General features: G+C 37.8%; 1 protein-coding gene across 10 annotated transcripts in view; it reads right to left on the bottom strand.

The window, feature by feature from the left end:
• The window catches only part of EML5 (EMAP like 5), a 106,318-nt gene that overhangs the window by 68,019 nt on the left and 19,700 nt on the right, over window positions 1-18,599 (bottom strand). For all 10 annotated transcript variants that reach the window (XM_070415158.1, XM_070415139.1, XM_070415149.1 and 7 more), the window contains exons 7-15: window positions 18,241-18,442; window positions 14,649-14,786; window positions 11,475-11,731; window positions 9,566-9,778; window positions 6,057-6,224; window positions 5,288-5,394; window positions 4,688-4,806; window positions 3,301-3,487; window positions 1,058-1,163 (exon numbers count right to left, since the gene is read on the bottom strand). In XM_070415158.1, coding sequence (XP_070271259.1) covers window positions 1,058-1,163; window positions 3,301-3,487; window positions 4,688-4,806; window positions 5,288-5,394; window positions 6,057-6,224; window positions 9,566-9,778; window positions 11,475-11,731; window positions 14,649-14,786; window positions 18,241-18,442 — 1,497 coding nt within the window. The remainder of the gene's footprint in view (window positions 1-1,057; window positions 1,164-3,300; window positions 3,488-4,687; window positions 4,807-5,287; window positions 5,395-6,056; window positions 6,225-9,565; window positions 9,779-11,474; window positions 11,732-14,648; window positions 14,787-18,240; window positions 18,443-18,599) is intronic.

The following is an 18,599-nucleotide window of genomic DNA, read 5'->3' as shown; positions in this document are numbered from 1 at the left end:
CGGCCCCATCCGGGACCCCTGTGTGCTGCCTAAGCCCTGCGCCGCCTAAGCCCCGCGCCCAGCCGGGACCCCATGGCGATCAGTGAGCAGGAAAGGGCGGCCTGAAGGCAGCAACCAGCAAGGCCTGCTCCTGGGTCGCCGTGGCGATCCCAGAGCAGGAAAGGGCGGCCTGTGTGTGCCTGCTGCTGGGTCGCCTCAGCGATCAGGAAAGCGCAGCCTGCAGGCAGCACCCCACCTGGCTTGCAGGCAGCACCCCACCGTGGCCACAGCTCAAGGGAGAGTACAACATGCAGTGGAGGCCAGGAGCCTGAGAGATCAACAGAGAGGGGTGCCTCCTCCAAGCCTCCACGGTGTGGCTGGGGGCAGGCCCCAGCAGACACATACACATACACACACACACACACACACACACACACACACACACACACGATGCCTGCTCCAAGCCTCTGCTGCCAGAGTGTGGCCATCAGTAGGACATCCACTGAGGGTTCCCAGACTGAGGGGCAGGCTGGGCTGAGGGAACCTCCCCCCACCAGTGCACGAATTTGTGGACCGGGCCTCTAGTTGTAATATAAAGACTCATAGTGATTATGAAAAGTTAATCAAGTGAAAAAGATGCATTTATAATTACATATTCCCATTAATATGACTATTTTTAGTAAAGGCCAATTATTTTGTTATATCATCAAGCAACAAGTAATAAATGTTTTAGACAAATGACTGAGGTAAGTTAGTCAAGCTGACAGGTGTGCATGTGTTTATAAGTTATAAAGGCTCAAACTGCAAGAAAATGTTTGCCACTCTGACATACTTTTAAAAATATATTTTTTATTAAATTTTATTTTAAAGAAACATATTTATATTTCTGATGGTATCAGAAATTATACCCATTGAATTATAATTACAAAATAGCCAGAAAACCCACACTAATTGGTCCTAATTGGTCAGGAAAAGAATATGCACATTTGGCAGGTCTAAGAAACAATGATTTAGACTAAAATGCAATGTATTGTCTCTGCATTTTTATCATTCTTACTAGGACAGAAAACGGCCTTACCTGAGAAATCAACAGCACAGACACCATATTGATGGTAGCCCTTTAATATAGACAATGGTTTAATGGTCTCTGTATCCCATATGTGAATTGAGGGATCCCTACCTACCTACAATAGAAAGAATTATAAGTTATTTTATACAAATTATTTATTTTCATATATTTCTAAGAGGAAATAAAACAGAATTTATAGTATTTTTTGTGTGCTATTGACATTTATCAAATGAAAAACATAAATTAGACTATATATGTGACTGTTTTTCTGATGTTTGTTGAAGAGCTAATGAGGCTAGGCTCAGTGTTTCTAGCAATATCCTAGGACTATGTGACTCCTAAATCTTATCTTATGCTTCACCAATAAAGATAGTGTGACCGGGCACCTACTATTGGCAGTGTTCCTATGGGAGATACAGTTAGCACTAAGATATTAAGGTAAAGTTTGCACACTCAACTGTGTGCAACAAGGTATTTTCACACTGTGGGACAAGAAGATATTTTCAGTAAAATAAGAACATCTGGTAATATATGCTTAATGAAGATGAAAATGTTGGGAATAAAATCATGGAAGAGATGATACTTGACTTGGGCCTTGCAGGTCTTGAATAAAAGAGAAGCAAGCACTTCTAGCCTCAGACAATGGTGTAAGCAAGGATCAGAGGGGTTAAAGCACCAAGCAGGTACACAAGGCTCTGAATAAACAATTTCACTGCAGCACTCTATCACCTACCTTTTAATTTGGTTTATGACGTTTACTAAAGCACAGGAAAACTATCAATCCCCTCCCCCCTCCAAAGAAGTGCCTTTATTTACTTACCAAGCTTAGGAAAGGAAAAGAAACTAGAAAAAGGAAATTTCAAAACAGGTCTTCAGTGAGGGCCCAGGTGCAGTGAGTGGTGGGTCCAGCTGGAGTCTTGCCCTCACTGGTGGTCACTTCCTGGGTGAGAGAACAGTTCTCCCCCAGTCTCTCTACTTGTCCCCTTTGGGCCCTAGCGACTGGCCCAAACGACTTCTCTCTCGGTCAGCCCTGTCGCCCTGCATCAGCTTTCATCGTACAGAATTTCATAATTGCCAAGAACTTCCTTTTGGGGGGACTTGCTCTACTTAAAGTCTGGAGTTTCACCATTAGGGACCACAACGTTGAGGGTGTTGTTAATCTGGTTATACTTAAGGATGTGAACCTGGAGGTGAGAGATGGCCACATGCTAACCTCGATCAGCCAGGGCTTCAGTCTATTGTCTATGAGGAGCCATATAGGATGATGCCAGTTGCCCAGCCCCCCACCCAAATTATATCCTAGCAAGTATATTTACACAGTGTTTAAAGCTGGACAGAATAAGGGCTTTACTACTTATTAGTTGAAAATTATTTCATTTCTTTAATCCTAAACTTATGCATTTGTACACTGGAGAAAGTGGTTTCACTCTCCTCGAGGTGAGAATAAAATAAATATACTTTAAGAAACTAGTAAAGTTCTGACATACAGTAAGAATCTATAAACATTACCCCTTTCATCCGTCTCTAAGAATGTCTATATAGAGAGGTATCAGTTAAGAGTTATCTTAGTGTTTTTTATTTCAATATTCCTGCTTTGTACTTTGGTAAATTGAAGAGGTTCCTATCATGGTTGTAAAACAAAAGCATACTGATCCTGTCTGTCATAGAACATTTGTTAGGTAACTCATTATAGTATTTTAGATAACCTAAATAAACCGTATTTCTAGTCTTTATGTTTTCTGTAATTTTTACTCACAAATTTTAAAAAATTAATATCCTCACAGAAAGAAGATAAGCCAGAGCTCTTTAGTTCCAAATTCAAATTAAAATAACAATAGCTAAAACTCTAAGAAAAACTGTAGGGGAAAAGTTAGGGTAGATTTTATTTGTAATATGAAAATAAAATCCCGTTCAAAAGAATTCTTCACTATTTTTTTTGTTGCTCTCAATCCTCACCTGAGGATTTATTTTTCATTGTTTTCCAGAAAGAGTGGAAGGGAGGGGGAGAGACAGAGAGAAACATCAATGTGAGAGCGATACATCAACTGGTTGACCAGAATCGAGCCTGCAACCCTTCAGTCCACGGGCCAACACTCTAACCACTGAACCAAACCGGCTAGGGCCGTAATTCTTTACTCTTTATTTCCTAGAATACAAAAGATATATTTTTAAAACGTGGACTTACCTAACTTTAAAGCCAAACAAAGGTCTAACCTATCTGACCTGTTATAACAGTTTTTCAAAGGACCTACCTGGCCTGTTGCCACATAGTCTTTCACAGGATGGATAGCCAGGCAGAGAATATCATCATCATGACCCAGGTAAAAGCGCTGTGTGTTCTGTTGTCGATTATAAATGACACCCACTGCTGCCACATGGTACACAATTTCACCAATTTGAGTATAAAACAGATTACTTCGACAGTCATAACCTCTGTAACTAAACATAGAAAACATATAACATGAACTTTGGCCTTTATCTGATAAAATGGACTATATAAAGGAAAAGTAGGTATACCTTTTGGGTCAATTTCTAATTTTATAAGATACTAAGCCATTAAAACAAAATACAAAATCTCAGGTCACATAAACTTTTATGAATTGCTCTAATTACAAATAGCTAAATCCAAGCTACACTACTGAATTTAAAAAAACTCAAGGTGGAGGTAAATGTATATAGTACACTACTATTTGCATTTAAGTATAGTACTAAATTTGTATATCATAAAACAAAAATAGGTGCTTTTTATAAGTGAAAGGGTACAGAAAAGAATACATATTTGTATATTATCTGTACATGCATAAATATTTCTGGAACTAAGTAACAGTGGTTGTTCTTGGTTCAAGGAAATGATGACTGGAGGGGGGGGGGGGGCACATTGTTGAACTATGAGAATACAATATATATTCCAAAAATAAATTTAAGTAATTTTAAGATATTATGCTCATCTGGAAAAAAGTAGTCAAATCTTCCTAAAATGGTTATTACAGTTCCATTTATAGCAACCTTTCTTTGCACTTCAAAGGAAATCAATTCATAAAATATAACTGCATGGCAATACTGCCTATTACCATGGAAGAAAAAATACTTTTGCTAAATAAATCCTTTTTAAAATTCTTGAAAGCACTATCACTGGTGAGGAGAAAGAAAAGAGTTGGATTGGAGAATCTGTTGTTCCAGGATGAAAGGTGAGACCTGTACTGCCAAACGTTCTCAGGCAACCCAGAAACGGTATTGTATCGAAATTAAAATTTGAAGGCCAAAATGCTCAGGCCAATTGAATCCACAATATCATTCCAAATCAGACATATGTAGAGGTGAGGATACTCTCTGACATTTTACTACTCATTTGTTTAAAGACAAGCGATCCATTTCTATAAGTATAAAGCTTTCATAAAAAAAATTAATTTTTTATTTAATATACACTTACACAGTGCTTATTATGTACCAGACAATTTCTAAGTCATAACTATTTACTTATTTACTTGTCATCAGAACACTATGAAGTAGATACTGTTATTTCCATTTACAGATGGGGAAACAGAGGCACTAAGAGGTTGTGTGACTTGCTCAAAGTCACACAGCTAATAAATGTAAGCCCAAATTCGAACACATAAATGAAAAACTGTTGTTTTATACCCATGCACAAAGTGTAATCGAATACTATTTCCTGGAGCCCGCTCTCTTCTTTTAGAAGTGCCACTTTTTTGTTTCTCTTTGTATTGTTCTTTAAGCTGAGGTAGATCTTCTTTGTAAACCTTTAAATAATGTAGAAATGTTTTTAGAATATATATTAACAAAGGTTTTCACAGATTCCTAATGTAACTTTCAGACATTGTGTTTACTACTGATTACTAAAGTTTTAACAACTGTCTTAAATAGGAAGGTACTTTACGAAACTTACTTCCTTGGGAAGAACTAATTTATATTTTCTATGTAACACTGACAAGCACATATTTAATGTTCCATGATTTTTTTTGTACTTCTTAAGAGAATATTTTAAAGGGAATAAATAGAAGTGTACTGTGACAAAAAAGCTATAGGTAAATAAAATACAGGCACACTTAATCTATCAAGCACTTACTATCAAAGAACACTTCACAAAAGTTTAACTCCTAAAGAGGGAAAACAAATGGCCACATATTTCTTGGAAAATTAAAAACCACAAAAGATAACAGATGAGTAATCAACAGGGAGTTAAGAGGAAAAAGAAACTAGACTTTTTCAGGGTACAATTACCTGCCGACGGTAAGTGAGCTGTGTCTCTTGTTCAATTTCAGAATCCAGTTCTGGAACATCAGACAGATCTGAATCTGATTCATCACTATTAGAGTCAGCCAGACTTTCTGTAATTTTAAGAAATGAAACATTATTTAAGAAAGATCCATTTTCAAAGCAGCACTGTAAAATTAATGATTAAGAGCTGACTGTGCTGACAAGCCATAAACACTCAGATGAAATTACCCATTCAAGTGACACAGATGTCAGTAAACTGTACTACAGGCTACCTTCCTCCCCACTCGCTGCAAACTCAATAGCTCCTTTAAGTACCCTCACTCTCCCCAATGACTGCTACATCAAATTTAAATGTCTGTGCAAATATAAGTGAATACAATCTATAATTAACATGAAAATGATCTAATCTATAATTAGCTAGAAAATACTATGATTAACAGATGAATTGACATTAAATAACTTTTCTTTGGGGAAAAAAAAACTATATACAGAACCTAGATACCCATCTCCCATAGAATACATTAAATGTTTGTTCTGCCAATGTAACTCTCTTCATCCATCATTTCATAGATTAAAATGCAACTAAATCTACTTTGTATTCCAGGCTCTGTGAAATCTGACTGTAAGCATATAGACCTGACAGTCTAATTTAAAATCTCCAGTAATACACTATACCGTAAGGCTAGATTACATTTCACCAGTAAATGTTATTTGGGGATTACTGGAGAGTTATTTACAGAGGAATTGTCAGGCAGTGAGTACTGCTACTCACCCTGGGGTGCTATGTGAAGAGCATCTTTCAGTTTTCTTTCAGGAATAAATCTCCACTGAAAGACGGCGTGATCTGCTCCACCGATAGAAATAACCCACTGATGATCATGTGACCATCTGACATTAGTGACGTGAGCCGAATGGCCAATATATTTTCTAAACTTGGCCCCTATAACAAGAAATATACCTTTCAATTGATACACAAATGCCAACACAAAAAACCACCTCAAAAAATAATTTCTATACCTGAACCAATGCATCCTTCTTCCATTATCTTAATTATGATCAAAGGAAAATGTTAATTCAAAATTTGTTGGATAAACAAATATGAGTCTACATCAAGGGATGTAAATCTTTGTTCCACTGATTCACAATATAATTTAATAGGAACCACAGGGCTGGGAGGCATGATCTTACTGCTTTGAAAAAAGCCTGCAAGCCACAAGATCAATTGATTTCATATTAACGTATTTGGATGTTTTGCATTGAGGCCTTTGGTCTTAAGTGACATTGAAACCAGTCTACTCCACCCCCCACCACTCTCAGCCCTAGCAGCCACAGGATCCTTTTAAAACTTCAGTCATCAACTAAATACTAGCAAACCTAATAAGCAACATATAAAAAGGATTACACAACATGACCAAATGGGATTTATGCCAGGAAAGCACTGGTTGATTCAACATACAAAAACTGATCAATATAATATGCCACATTAATCAAAATAAAATATGCCCAGTGGTTGTCCCAACAACTGTCCTTTATAGTCATGTTTAAATCTCTACATTTTGTATACTATCCTTCAATATGAGGTTGCCTGGTGTTTCTTCATGATTAGATTCAGATGCCATTTTTGGCATAGGCAGTGTTGGGTCCTTCTGGATATATCACTTCAAGGGGCTCTGTGCTATCACTAATGATGTCAGGTGGTATCATCTGGTTAAGGTGGTATGCACCAGACTCTGTCAAGTGTAATGGAATTGTTTTACTTTGCGGTGAGCTTTTTAAAAATGTGTAATGGAAACCATTTCTGTGGATCCAAGTTTAGAATACATCCTCCATATCCTGCTTAAATAAATCTGATATTTGGCAACATATACACAATCCTGTTAAAGCACACTGGGTAGCCCAGCCGGTTTGGCCCAGTGGATAGAGCATCGGCCTGTGGACTGAAGGGTCCCTGGTTCGATTCCAGTCAAGGGCACATGCCTGGGTTGCGGGCTCGATCCCTAGTAGGGGGCATGCAGGAAGCAGCCAATCAATGATTCTCTCTCATCACTGATGTTTCTATTTCTCTCTCCCTCTCCCTTCCTCTCTGAAACAAAAACATTAAATAAATAAATAAATAAATAAAGTGCACTGGGTATATAAGGTTTGGCTTCATTTTGATAATATTTTAAAAGTTTTATGTTAAGTTACAGAAGGCCTGCATTACTTATGGATGCACTTTCACATGCATCTAGGAAGCGAACACCTCATAGGCAGGGATCAACAACATGGCATAGCTGGCAGCACCTGGAACTCACCACTTTAGAGGCACCACAGAAATAATCAGCCTAGGCTTTGAGGAAAACTGGGCCCTTATGTTGGAATCAATGGACTGCATATTTGAATAAAACGATTTCAGCTGTTCCCATAATCACCTTTTACTAAAACTGCATTTAACATTTGCTCAAAGCTTTTAACAACCAGATTAAAATTATTACTGCATCTGCTATAGATGGTAATGCTCTAGAAATACACTCACTGCACCTAATATAAAGCCCCATACAACAGGAGAGAGCTCTTTGTAAATTCAAACCTCTAAAGAAATTTTGCTTTCCCTGAGTAGCAAGTTGGTTTCCAGGAAGCTCACATTTCATTTTGATATTTGACTACTATTGTTTTCTTTATTTCTTTTTTACTGATGGGAGAGAGAAACAATGATTCGTTGTTCCACTTTTTTACGCGTTCATTGATTCTAGTATATGCCCTGACTGGGGAATCAAACCTGCAATCTTGGTTCATCAGGATGACGGCCAAACTAAGTGAGCAATCCAGCCAGGGCCTACTGTTATTTTTTTATCTGGTTTTAATACTATGGCATTTGCTCTGGTACTAATATTTTATTCATACAATTATTTTAGTACTTATGGGCCTGTTATAAGCTGACTCAAATACTTTATGGAACAAGGCATGAAATAAATGACAAATACAGAATTTCATTTATTCCCCAGGACTATGAAAAAAATGATTAATATCATCATTTTAGAAGATACCCAAGAAAAAGAGATGATAGATAAAAATAACTCCTTACATCTAAAGAGCAAAATAAAGTAATGAAACAGGAACAGACTCATAAATACTGAGATCAGACTGACGGTTGACAGAGGGGAAAGGGGTTGAGGGACTGGGTAAAAAAGGTGAACGGATTAAGTGCAAATCAGTAGTCACAAAACAGTCACAGGGATGTAAAGTACAGCATAGGGAATAGTCAATATTGCAATTACTATGTACAGTGCCAGGTGGGTACCTGAAGTACCGGGGGGACTACTTTGTAAAGTGTATGACTGTCTAACAGTTAGACTCTAACCACTATGCTGTACACCTGAAACTAATACAAAGCAATATTAAATGTAAACTATAATTGAAAAATATTTTTGTTAATGCTCACCTGAGGATATTTTTTTCCATTGATTTTTAGAGAGTGGGAAGAAGGGAGGGAGGGGGACAGAGAGAGAGAAAGAGGGAGAGAAAGATCAATGTGAAAGAGACACATCATTGCTGCAACCCAGGCATGTGCCCTTGACCAGAAAACTGAATCTGTGACCCTGTGGTGTGTGGGCCGCCACTCTACCCACTGGCCAACACCAGCAAGGACTATAATTGAAAAAAATTTTAAATGACTCAATAAATGAATAAATCACTGCCTTCAAAGTAATAAAAAGAGAAAATAACCCCTATTTTTTCCCCATGATTATAGAAAGTAAACAAATGGCAAACAACATATATTAAGGATTCAAAGGAAAACACACTCGCATGTGAGACCAACCAATAAACGAATAGATTCCAAACTATGACATGAACTTGTACAGTTCACTACTTCATCAGAATTCTTGAGAAAAAGACATAAGACAATGTCACCTAAAAGATTTATGTTCAACAAGTTGCATAAATAAAGATAATAAACCATAAGAAGAGAATAAACATCAGTGTACAGTCTGACAATATGAAGCAATTCTGGAAGTGGGAAGAAAAATGATTCTTAAAAAGAAAGAGATAAAGTATTGTCCATTCATAATATATGAATTCAAAAATAATTTTCTAATAAAAACATCATGTGAAAAAAGTAACATGGCAATAATTTTTAATTAACAAAATAAAAAAGCAGCTAATTTTGTCCATTTTAATGCAACTTCACCAAATTATCAATGCACATATTTTCAAAAATATAAACCCTCTATTTATCTCAAGACTAACTTTTTTGCAAGAACTTAAAAGTCCTATAAAATAGTACTTTGAAAGAAAAATTACCTTTTCTTAAACAAGGATATCGAAATAATTTTACAATTCCATAGTCATCAGCTGTAACTAACACTTGTCCAATATAGTTTCCATCTACTGAATTTATATCATTGATATCTGAATACTTGGGCCAAATTCCATTTACTTCAAGGCCTGAAACACATGTCCATGAAGCCCAGTGAACACCTTTTGTTTCATCTTTATTTGTCACTTCTTTACCTCCTAAAAAGAAATCAGTCTTAATTTAGTAAGTTATTTCATTTGATTTTTACTAAAGCATAAATTGTACTGATATCATGGTAAACTCCAAAACTTTTAATAGCTTCCCACCCTGGCTAGGTGGCTCACTTGGTCCTGTACACCAAAAGGTGGTCAGGGCACATACCTAGGTTTCGGATTTGATCCCCGGTCAGGGGGCATACAGGAGGCAACCAACTGATGTTTCTTGCTCACATTAATATTTCTCCCTTTTTCTTTCTCCCTTCCTCTCTCTGGGAAAAAAAAAAATCACTTAAAAAAAAACACCCACATGTCCGTGGGTGAGGAATTAAAAAAAATTAAATAGCCTCCCACTCCAGTTAAAAATAGAACCCATGAACAGGTTTGTAAATATGGTAAGAAGAGGAGAGAATAAAATGCTAGAAATTTTTAAAAAGCCAAAATTATACTGATTCAGAGACACACACAGATTTAACTGGATGTAGCTTAGCAGGTTCACCATGTGAAGAATAAAACTGAACCCTATTAAAGTCACGCTACAGATTAGTCACAACAGGGTAAGTTAGAAGAAAAAGTAAAAGCTCTAAGAAAGTGACAAATCAAGTATTCAAAAAGAAACCTAAGACGGTACATGGTTGAGAAAAAGAGAGCTTTTGAAAAGGACTGGGAAGGAAAGACGAGTGGGAAGTAATACATTTACATTCGGTAGCAGGACTTTAGGACTGATTCAATGTTCGTTACATACAGATTGTTAGTAAACACTATTGAGATGCATTAACTTAATTATGTAGTTGTATCAAATTAATTATTGCAAAAGTGACTAATTCACTATCATACTAAATAAAGTACTAAGAATATTTTGCTCCGTTTTAAATCTCTTTTTAAATCTTTGATGAAAACTTTTTCAAATTTAATTTATTAGCTTATTAATATTGGCAACCACAAATACCCAAACAACTTAAGGTTAGACATTTGTAGCAATTATATAGAAGTTCCACAATAAAAATTGCATTTTTGACTTCCTAATACACACAAGGACTTTACCATATACTGGTACAATACACATGGTATGGAATTCAACAAAGGTTCTAGATTAAGCATGTCAAACACAGAGCTAACATGGGCCAAATAAACGAGGTATGTGGCCCATGGGCCACTAGTTTGACATGCTTGTTCTAGATCCTCTAAGCCAGCGGTTCTCAACCTGTGGGTCGCGACCCCTTTGGGGGTCGAACAACCCTTTCACAGGGGTCGCCTAAGACCATCAGAAAACACATATATAATTACACATTGTTTTTGTGATTAATCACTATGCTTTAATTATGTTCAATTTGTAACAATGAAATTGGGGGTTAATGGGGGGGATGAGGACACATTTGTAATATCTTAACTAATAAAAAAAAAAAAAAAGAAAGAAATTGGGGGTTACCACAACATGAGGAACTGTATTAAAGGGTTGCAGCATTAGGAAGGTTGAGAACCACTGCTCTAAGCAATAAAGCTTTAATTAAGAACCAGAAAGACTTCAATTAATTAGGGCAGCCTTATGGAAAAGATCATAATGCCCAAAATATTAACTCAGGTCTTCACTGATTTCTTATAGTCAAATGTAGCTGAACTCTGTTTCTAGTGAAATCCTAGAATAATTAACAGGCACTAAAAATCTATAATTTATGAATAATGTATTAGAAATTTTTACCTGGCATCCTATAAAAAAGTCTTTTACCATTTCCATCATTAGTCTGCAAGTATCTACTGTCTGAGGACCAATCCAGATGAGTGATGAAACTAAGTGATCCCACACATTCCCCCATTTTTTTGTAACGCTGAGAAACTCCATAAATATCAACTGAGCTGTCGTTGCATCCAACAGCAAGGTAAGTTCCATCTGGTGAATATTTTAACTCATGAATTGCCTCTTTCCTATCTTTAATATGTACAACTTCTGTCATATCTCTGTAAAGAAAAAAAACATTAAACCATATGAAAAAAGTCACTACAGAATTAGTTCAGTTTCCAAATGTGTGTAAAATGACTGTGAGGCTGTATCAAGTATTCATAACCAATAAAATAAATGTAAATGAGACAAGTAGTATTAAGGAATAATTATTTTGCTGAACAGAAATATATAAGTACAATATAGTTGGAAACAGGAGAAATATGCTAAATTTCATTTCCTGAATTACTTCAAGCAGTTTAGAGATTCAGATTAACTTTATGGAGCCATACAATAAAGGAAATAAAGTCGCAAAATTTTATGTTGAAAGAGGAGTCAGCATCTATACAAACTCAGAAGTAAGAGAGAACAGGATGTGTCTGAAAAAGTAAAAGATATTTTATACGTGTTCAAAGAGAGAGATTGAGGTAGAAAGAAATAGGCTGGAGAGATGGGCATTTCAGTCTATGTTAACTACGGATTATGAATTTTATCCTAAGGACAGTCCAAAGCTTTTATCATACTTCAGAAAGAGGAGGGATGCAAACAAATGTGTTAGGCATCACTATAGCTGTAGGGTGAAAAAGGTTTTGAGATAAGTAAAACAGGAGGTAAGGAGACCAGCTGAAATACCATTGCACCAAACCAGGGAGGCAAAAGGAAGAAATGAATTAATGGTTTCTGGATTGGGCAACTGGGTGGATGGTCCTCACCAAGACAACAGTGTGGTGAATGCCGGAGGGGAGGTGGGGGAGGAAAGAAGGGTTTGGACAGAGACGTGTACAGAGACGTGATGTGAAATAGAATTGTGCACCTGAAGCCCATATAATTTTGTTAATCAGTGTCACCCCAATAAATTCAATAAAAAGATTTCATAAATACTTATCTATACCTATCTATAATTGAACACTAGATGTTAATTGCTGTAACAAATTCTTCAAAGTAGACCCAAACAAAGGAAAAACAGAAGGAATTTTTTTCAAACAACAAAGCCATTCAGCCATTTTTAAAGGCTCAATGTCCATCCCACCCCCTTCAATGACAGAGGAGCATTACTGAAAATCACTACTACCAAGGAATTAAAAGTCAGGACCCAAATTTAGAGTTCAAATTTTAGCCATAAATCTATTAAGCATTCTTAACCCCCAAACCAAGGTTTCTGAGTTAACTTAATTTTCTGACAAAGCATTTTATAAATATCTACACTAATAAAAGAGAAACATGGTAATTAGCATACGACCGCTACCCTTCCCATTGGCTAATCAGCATATCTTTATGCAAATTAACTGTCAGCCAAGATGGCAGCCGGCAGCCAGGCAGCTGGAAGCGAACATGAGGCTTGCTTGCTCCAGTGACTGGCGGACTCCAACGTTCCCCGCCTGACTTGCCGGCCTCTGAGCTGCAACTCTAAGAAACTTTGTAACAAATATAGAAGCTAAACAAAACCCCAGAAACCAGCTTTCAGCCAGCCAGGATCTCAGAGCTGGAGTTATACATTGTTTCGATTATAGAACGCAATCAGCAGCAGAAGCCTCAGAGCTAGAGCCAGAGCTAAAGCTGGCCCAGAATAAAAAAGAAAAAGAAAAAAAGGAGCGGTTGGGAGCTTCAGTCAACAACCCCCAGCCTGAAAGCAGCTCTCAGCCCCTCACCCAGACTGGCCAGGCACCCCAGTGGGGATCCCCACCCTGAAGGGGGTGTGACCAGCTGCAAATAGCCATCAGCCCCTCACCCAGGCTGGCCAGGCACCCAAGCAGGACCCCCACCCTGATCCAGGACACCCTTCAGGGCAAATCAGCCGGCCCCCAGGCCTCTATCCTATATAGTAAAAGGGTAATATGCCTCCCAGCACCGGGATCAGCGGAGCCGCGAGGCCTCCTGGCACCGGATCGTGACAGGGGGCAGCGCCCAAACCCCCTGATCGCCCTGCGACTGTGTGTGTGACAGGAGGTGGGACCACAACCTCTCTATCCGCCCTGCACTGTTCGTGACAGGGGAAGGTGCCCCAACCCCCTGATCAGCCTTGCTCTGTGCCTGATAGGGGGGAGCTCCCCAACCCCCTGATAGGCCCTGCTCTGTGTGTGACAGGGTGCGGCGGCCCAACCCCCCCCCCCCCCCCCCCCCCCCGCACAGGCCCTGCTCTGTGTGCGACAGGGTAGAGCCATAACCTCCCCATTGGCCCTGCCCTGAGTGTGACAGTGGCGGCGCCCCAACCCCCTAATCCGCCCAGCTCTGTGGGTGACAGGGGGCGGTGCCCTAACTCCCCTATCAGCCCTACTCTGTGCGTGACAGGGGGGAGCTCCCCAACCCCCTGATGGGCCCTGCTCTGTGCGTGACAGGGGGGAGCTCCTCAACCCCCGATCGGCCCTGCTCTGTGCATGACAGGGGGGAGCTCCCCAACCCCCTGATGGGCCCTGCTCTGTGAGTGACAGGGGGCAGCGCCCCAACCCCCCTGATGGGCCCTGCTCTGTGCGTGACAGGGGGTGGTGCCGCAACCTCCTCATCGACCCTGCCTTGAGTGTGACAGGGGGCGGTGCCCCAACCCCCCAATCGCCCCTACCCTGAGCGTGACTGAGGGTGGCATCACAACCTCCCAATCCGCCCTGCTCTGTGCATGACAGGGGGCGGTGCCCCAACTCCCCAATCAGCCCTGCTCTGAGCCCGACCAGGGGCTGCACCTAGGGATTGGGCCTGCCCTCTGCCACCCAGGAGCAGGCCTAAGCCAGCAGGTCGTTATCTCCCGAGGGGTCCGAGAGGGCACAGGCTGGGCTGAGGGATGCCCCCCCCCCCCCACAGTGCACTAATTTTTGTGCACCGGGCCTCTAGTATTTTTATATTTAATTAAACTAATACTGGAAGTATGTTAATTAAAAAGGAAATGGTAAAACAGTAAGTATTAGAAAATTACTATCTGCTTCTGTTTCTCCCCTAATACCATACCTTACTCTAAGTACAGTGAATGAGCCATCCTTCATTCCAAGGGCAAGATGAATTCCATCTACATTTACAGCTGCACAACGAATTGGTTCTTCCATATTACACCTTGCTATTAATGCATGATCTACTAAGCTCCATATCCTGTAACATTTAATTAAAATATAAGAATAGTTAACTGGTGTATGCTTAAAAAATAGACTCTATGAATACATTTTAGTTAAAATAATTATCTCATTTTAAGATAAATCTAGATTTTAACTATATACTTCATGGAATTCTTATCCGTGAAAACAGAAATACTGTTTATGCTTAAAACGACAAGAGAGGATAGAATCTTTTATTTTAAAACAATGTAATGACATTAATTTTTTAAATAAATGATTTCTACCCTGATCAAAGGGGAGATCTAAATATAATATAGTGGTACATGGCATATACTTTGTATATAGTCTTTCAAATTAAGACTATGCAAACTGATTCTATTCCAGACTCTAATGTTAAAAATCTACAACAAAAATGTAAGAAGAAAATACCCATTGTTTGAAAATTAAGAATTATACTTCCAAATAACCTAAAGGACAAAGACAAAATCCTAATGAAAAGTAGTTACTCTTTTGAAGTAAGTTATTACAAACCTGTTTTATATCAAAACTTATGGGATACAGCTGACACAGTACTTAGGAGGAACTTTGCAGATATTATAAAAACAAAGGCAACAACTTAATGAACAGGCATCTACCCCAAAAGGTTAGGAAAAGATCAGTAAAACTAAGTAGATTCTTAAATGTTTTTCTAGCAGCATCTTTTAAAAAAACTATTCTGTGTGTTGCTGTCTTATAGGAAAAATGATTCTGTATATTTTTATATATCCAGGGAAATTTGCTAAATTCTTTTTAATTCCAACAATTTCTCTGTATCTTCCTTTCAATTTTCTACATATACAATCATAATACCTACAAATGAAAGTTGTTTCTTCTCTTACAATCCAAATATCTATATCACCCTATACATAAACACATAAATATTATATCATACATATATATTTGGTCCTACTGTGCTGACAAAGACTTTTACTCTACAGCTGAATATAATGGTGAGAGTGGAAATCATTGTCTTCCTGATTTGAAAGGAAAAACTTCAAAGTTTTAATATTAATATCACATGATAGACATGTGATAAGTACTGAAGACTTTCTATGTTCTACCACAGGGATCAGTAAACCAGAGCTGGTGGGTCAAAGAGGGCCCACTGCCTGTTTTTGTACAGTCTGCAAACTAAGAAGTTTTCTTTACATGTTTAAATGGTTGAAAAAAATGAACAGAATAACATTTTGAGACATGAGAAAATCATATGAAATTCAAGTCAAAATCAAATCCGTAAATCAAGTTTGATGGAAACAGCCACATTTGTTTGTTTACATATTGTCTATGGCTGCTTTCACACTACGGAGGCTGAGTCACCCACTGCGAAAGAGACAGCAGACAGTGTGTGACATATCACTTTGCACGCTCCTTCAGCGCACTAAATTGACACAGTTTTAATTTGATAGAATTTTGAGTGCCACCTGTATTATCATATGGTGACAATATATTATTTTTAATTTCTAGTACATACCCATCCATGTCAGAACAAGAAAAACAAAACAAAACACAGAAAAGTAAACTTTGAGTACTGCATTTTTAAGGCACATTTTTAAAGCTAATTACAAATTATACTGTTACTGAATTAGTAAAGCATTATGTTTATTTTGCAATGACACAATAGCTTTTTTTAAAGAATACAAATATGTGTTATTTTCAGACTAAGCGCTCATCACAATATGTTCAACTCACAGGAAACCAATGGTCAGAAAATTTAAAACAAAATATCTCATTGCAGCAGAATTTCTTTAAAATTAAAATGAGATTTCCACAAAAGTAAGTTTCTGAGTGGCTCATTTTTTAGGCAAGCAAAAAAACCTGTTTATTGGTAAAGGATTAACTAAATTATTTTGAATGGCAGCAGCTGAAGAAATGTGTCTGGAAAAAATAAAAGTAAGACTATTAGCTTTTTGGTGAGAACAGTTTGCTCAAGGAGATGATGAGAGTGTTGGGAACAACACCAACAACTAATTAAGAAACAAGGAAAATAATTTTAAGTAGTTGGTTTTCCTTGAATTTTGATAAATCCACAGATGTTATGGATACTACTCAGTTGTTTATTTGAGGTGTCAATGCCAAGTTTGCAGTGATGAACAAATAGCTTCTATGAACAGTCTGTGTGGAACAACTGTAGGCTAGAATATTTTTAAAGGCATTAGTGAGAAAGCACTAATCTGACACCACATAAAGTGGAATCAAATGGTGGTAAAAATATGGGGGGAAATGCCTCAGACTAGTTTATAAAGCCTGTGAAAACAGCCAGGTGTTTCTCCAGTAAAATGGGTTTATTTGACTACAAAGAAGAATTGTAACTGGAACATGTTGTCTAATGGTGAACCACACACAGTCCAGAGAAACAAAGGAGAGGAAACTCATTTATAAAGGAGAAGAAGTTGTGAGAGCTGTTATAAAACAGAGCTCTTCCCACCCTGGCACGTGTGGCTCAGTTAGTTGGAGCAAAAGTACTGGTACACCAAAAGGACCTGGGTTTGATTCCCAGATAGGGCACATACCCAGGTTGTGGGTCCATCTGCCTACAGGAGGAAACAGATCGATGTTTCTCTCTCTCTTTCTCTCTCCCTCCTTCTCCTTTCCTCTCTCTCTGAAATCAGTAAAAACATATTTTTAAAAACCCCACAAAATAAAAGAGTTCTTCCTGTTGTTCTTCTTGACCATGGGGAATGAGAGCTCCCCCTTCTGGCCTCCTGACTTCATTTTAAATGAGGTTTCTGTTTATTAATTCTTACAAAGCCTATATATTCATTGTATTATTCTTTAGCAAGTATTCAGCAAAAAAAAAATTTGAGTTGTTTCTTTGAACCAATAGTGATAGCCCTGAACTTCATTTGCTCTTGTGGATCTAACCTCCATTAGGTCTGCATTTTTGTCAGTAATAGAAGTTAAAAATTCTAACTTGCACTACTAAACAGCAGTTTAATGGCTTAGCAGTGATAAATTTTTATTGTGATATTTTGATCTCAGAGCCAAGAATTAAATTTTTCTGAACCAGAACTGCTCTCAATTACTACTATTAAACACTGAACAGCGGCGTTGGAAATTAGCTTTTGCTACAGATTTGATACTGTTTCTTAATGAATTCAATCTAAAATTATAAGGCAAAAGCAGCCTTTATATGTGCAGCCAGTACTGTGGTGAAGTTATCTGGACAATTTATTGTTGAATAAATTACAGTATATCCATGCAATGGAATATTACAGGATATTAAAAAGGTGGAGGTAGCTCTGTATATTTTGAAATGGAATGAACTTCAACTTAATGTTTTTTAATGGGAAAAAACAAATCTTATAGTTAATTCTATTAATTTTTAAGTGCCTCTTAATTATGTTCATTTGTTATATCACAAAAGTTGACAAAATTTAAATGTATTTTTAAAAAGTTTTTCTTTTGTTTAAGAACAAATTCCAGCCTACACTGTTATTTTATAATTGGCTTACCTGACTGAACGATCATCACTTCCAGTCACGGCCAAAGGTTTTGTAGGATGGATGGCAAGTGCCCAGAGTTCACCCTCACAATGCCCTTGCATAATGAGGAAGGGTTTCTTTCTTTCATGCACCACAATTTCAAAAATTTCACTGTCCTGTGTTCCAACTAGAATGTGGTCACCTCGCCAACAAACACTCCTCACAGACAAACCTAGTCAAAAGTGAATTGTATTTAAGAGTAATGCTGTAATAACAGAATTCCGATGGCCTAAACTGGTATTAATTTTTATACCTTTTTATACCTTAGATGTAAGATAAAAGAAATCTGTAAGTCTCTGATCCATACATCTTTTTCAATACTCTGTATT

The sequence above is a fragment of the Myotis yumanensis genome, unplaced genomic scaffold, assembly GCF_028538775.1.
Source record: "Myotis yumanensis isolate MYYU_CA2020_CCGP unplaced genomic scaffold, mMyoYum1.0.hap1 SCAF_1, whole genome shotgun sequence".
NCBI lineage: Eukaryota > Metazoa > Chordata > Mammalia > Chiroptera > Vespertilionidae > Myotis > Myotis yumanensis.
This window is presented reverse-complemented; position numbering and strand designations above follow the sequence as displayed.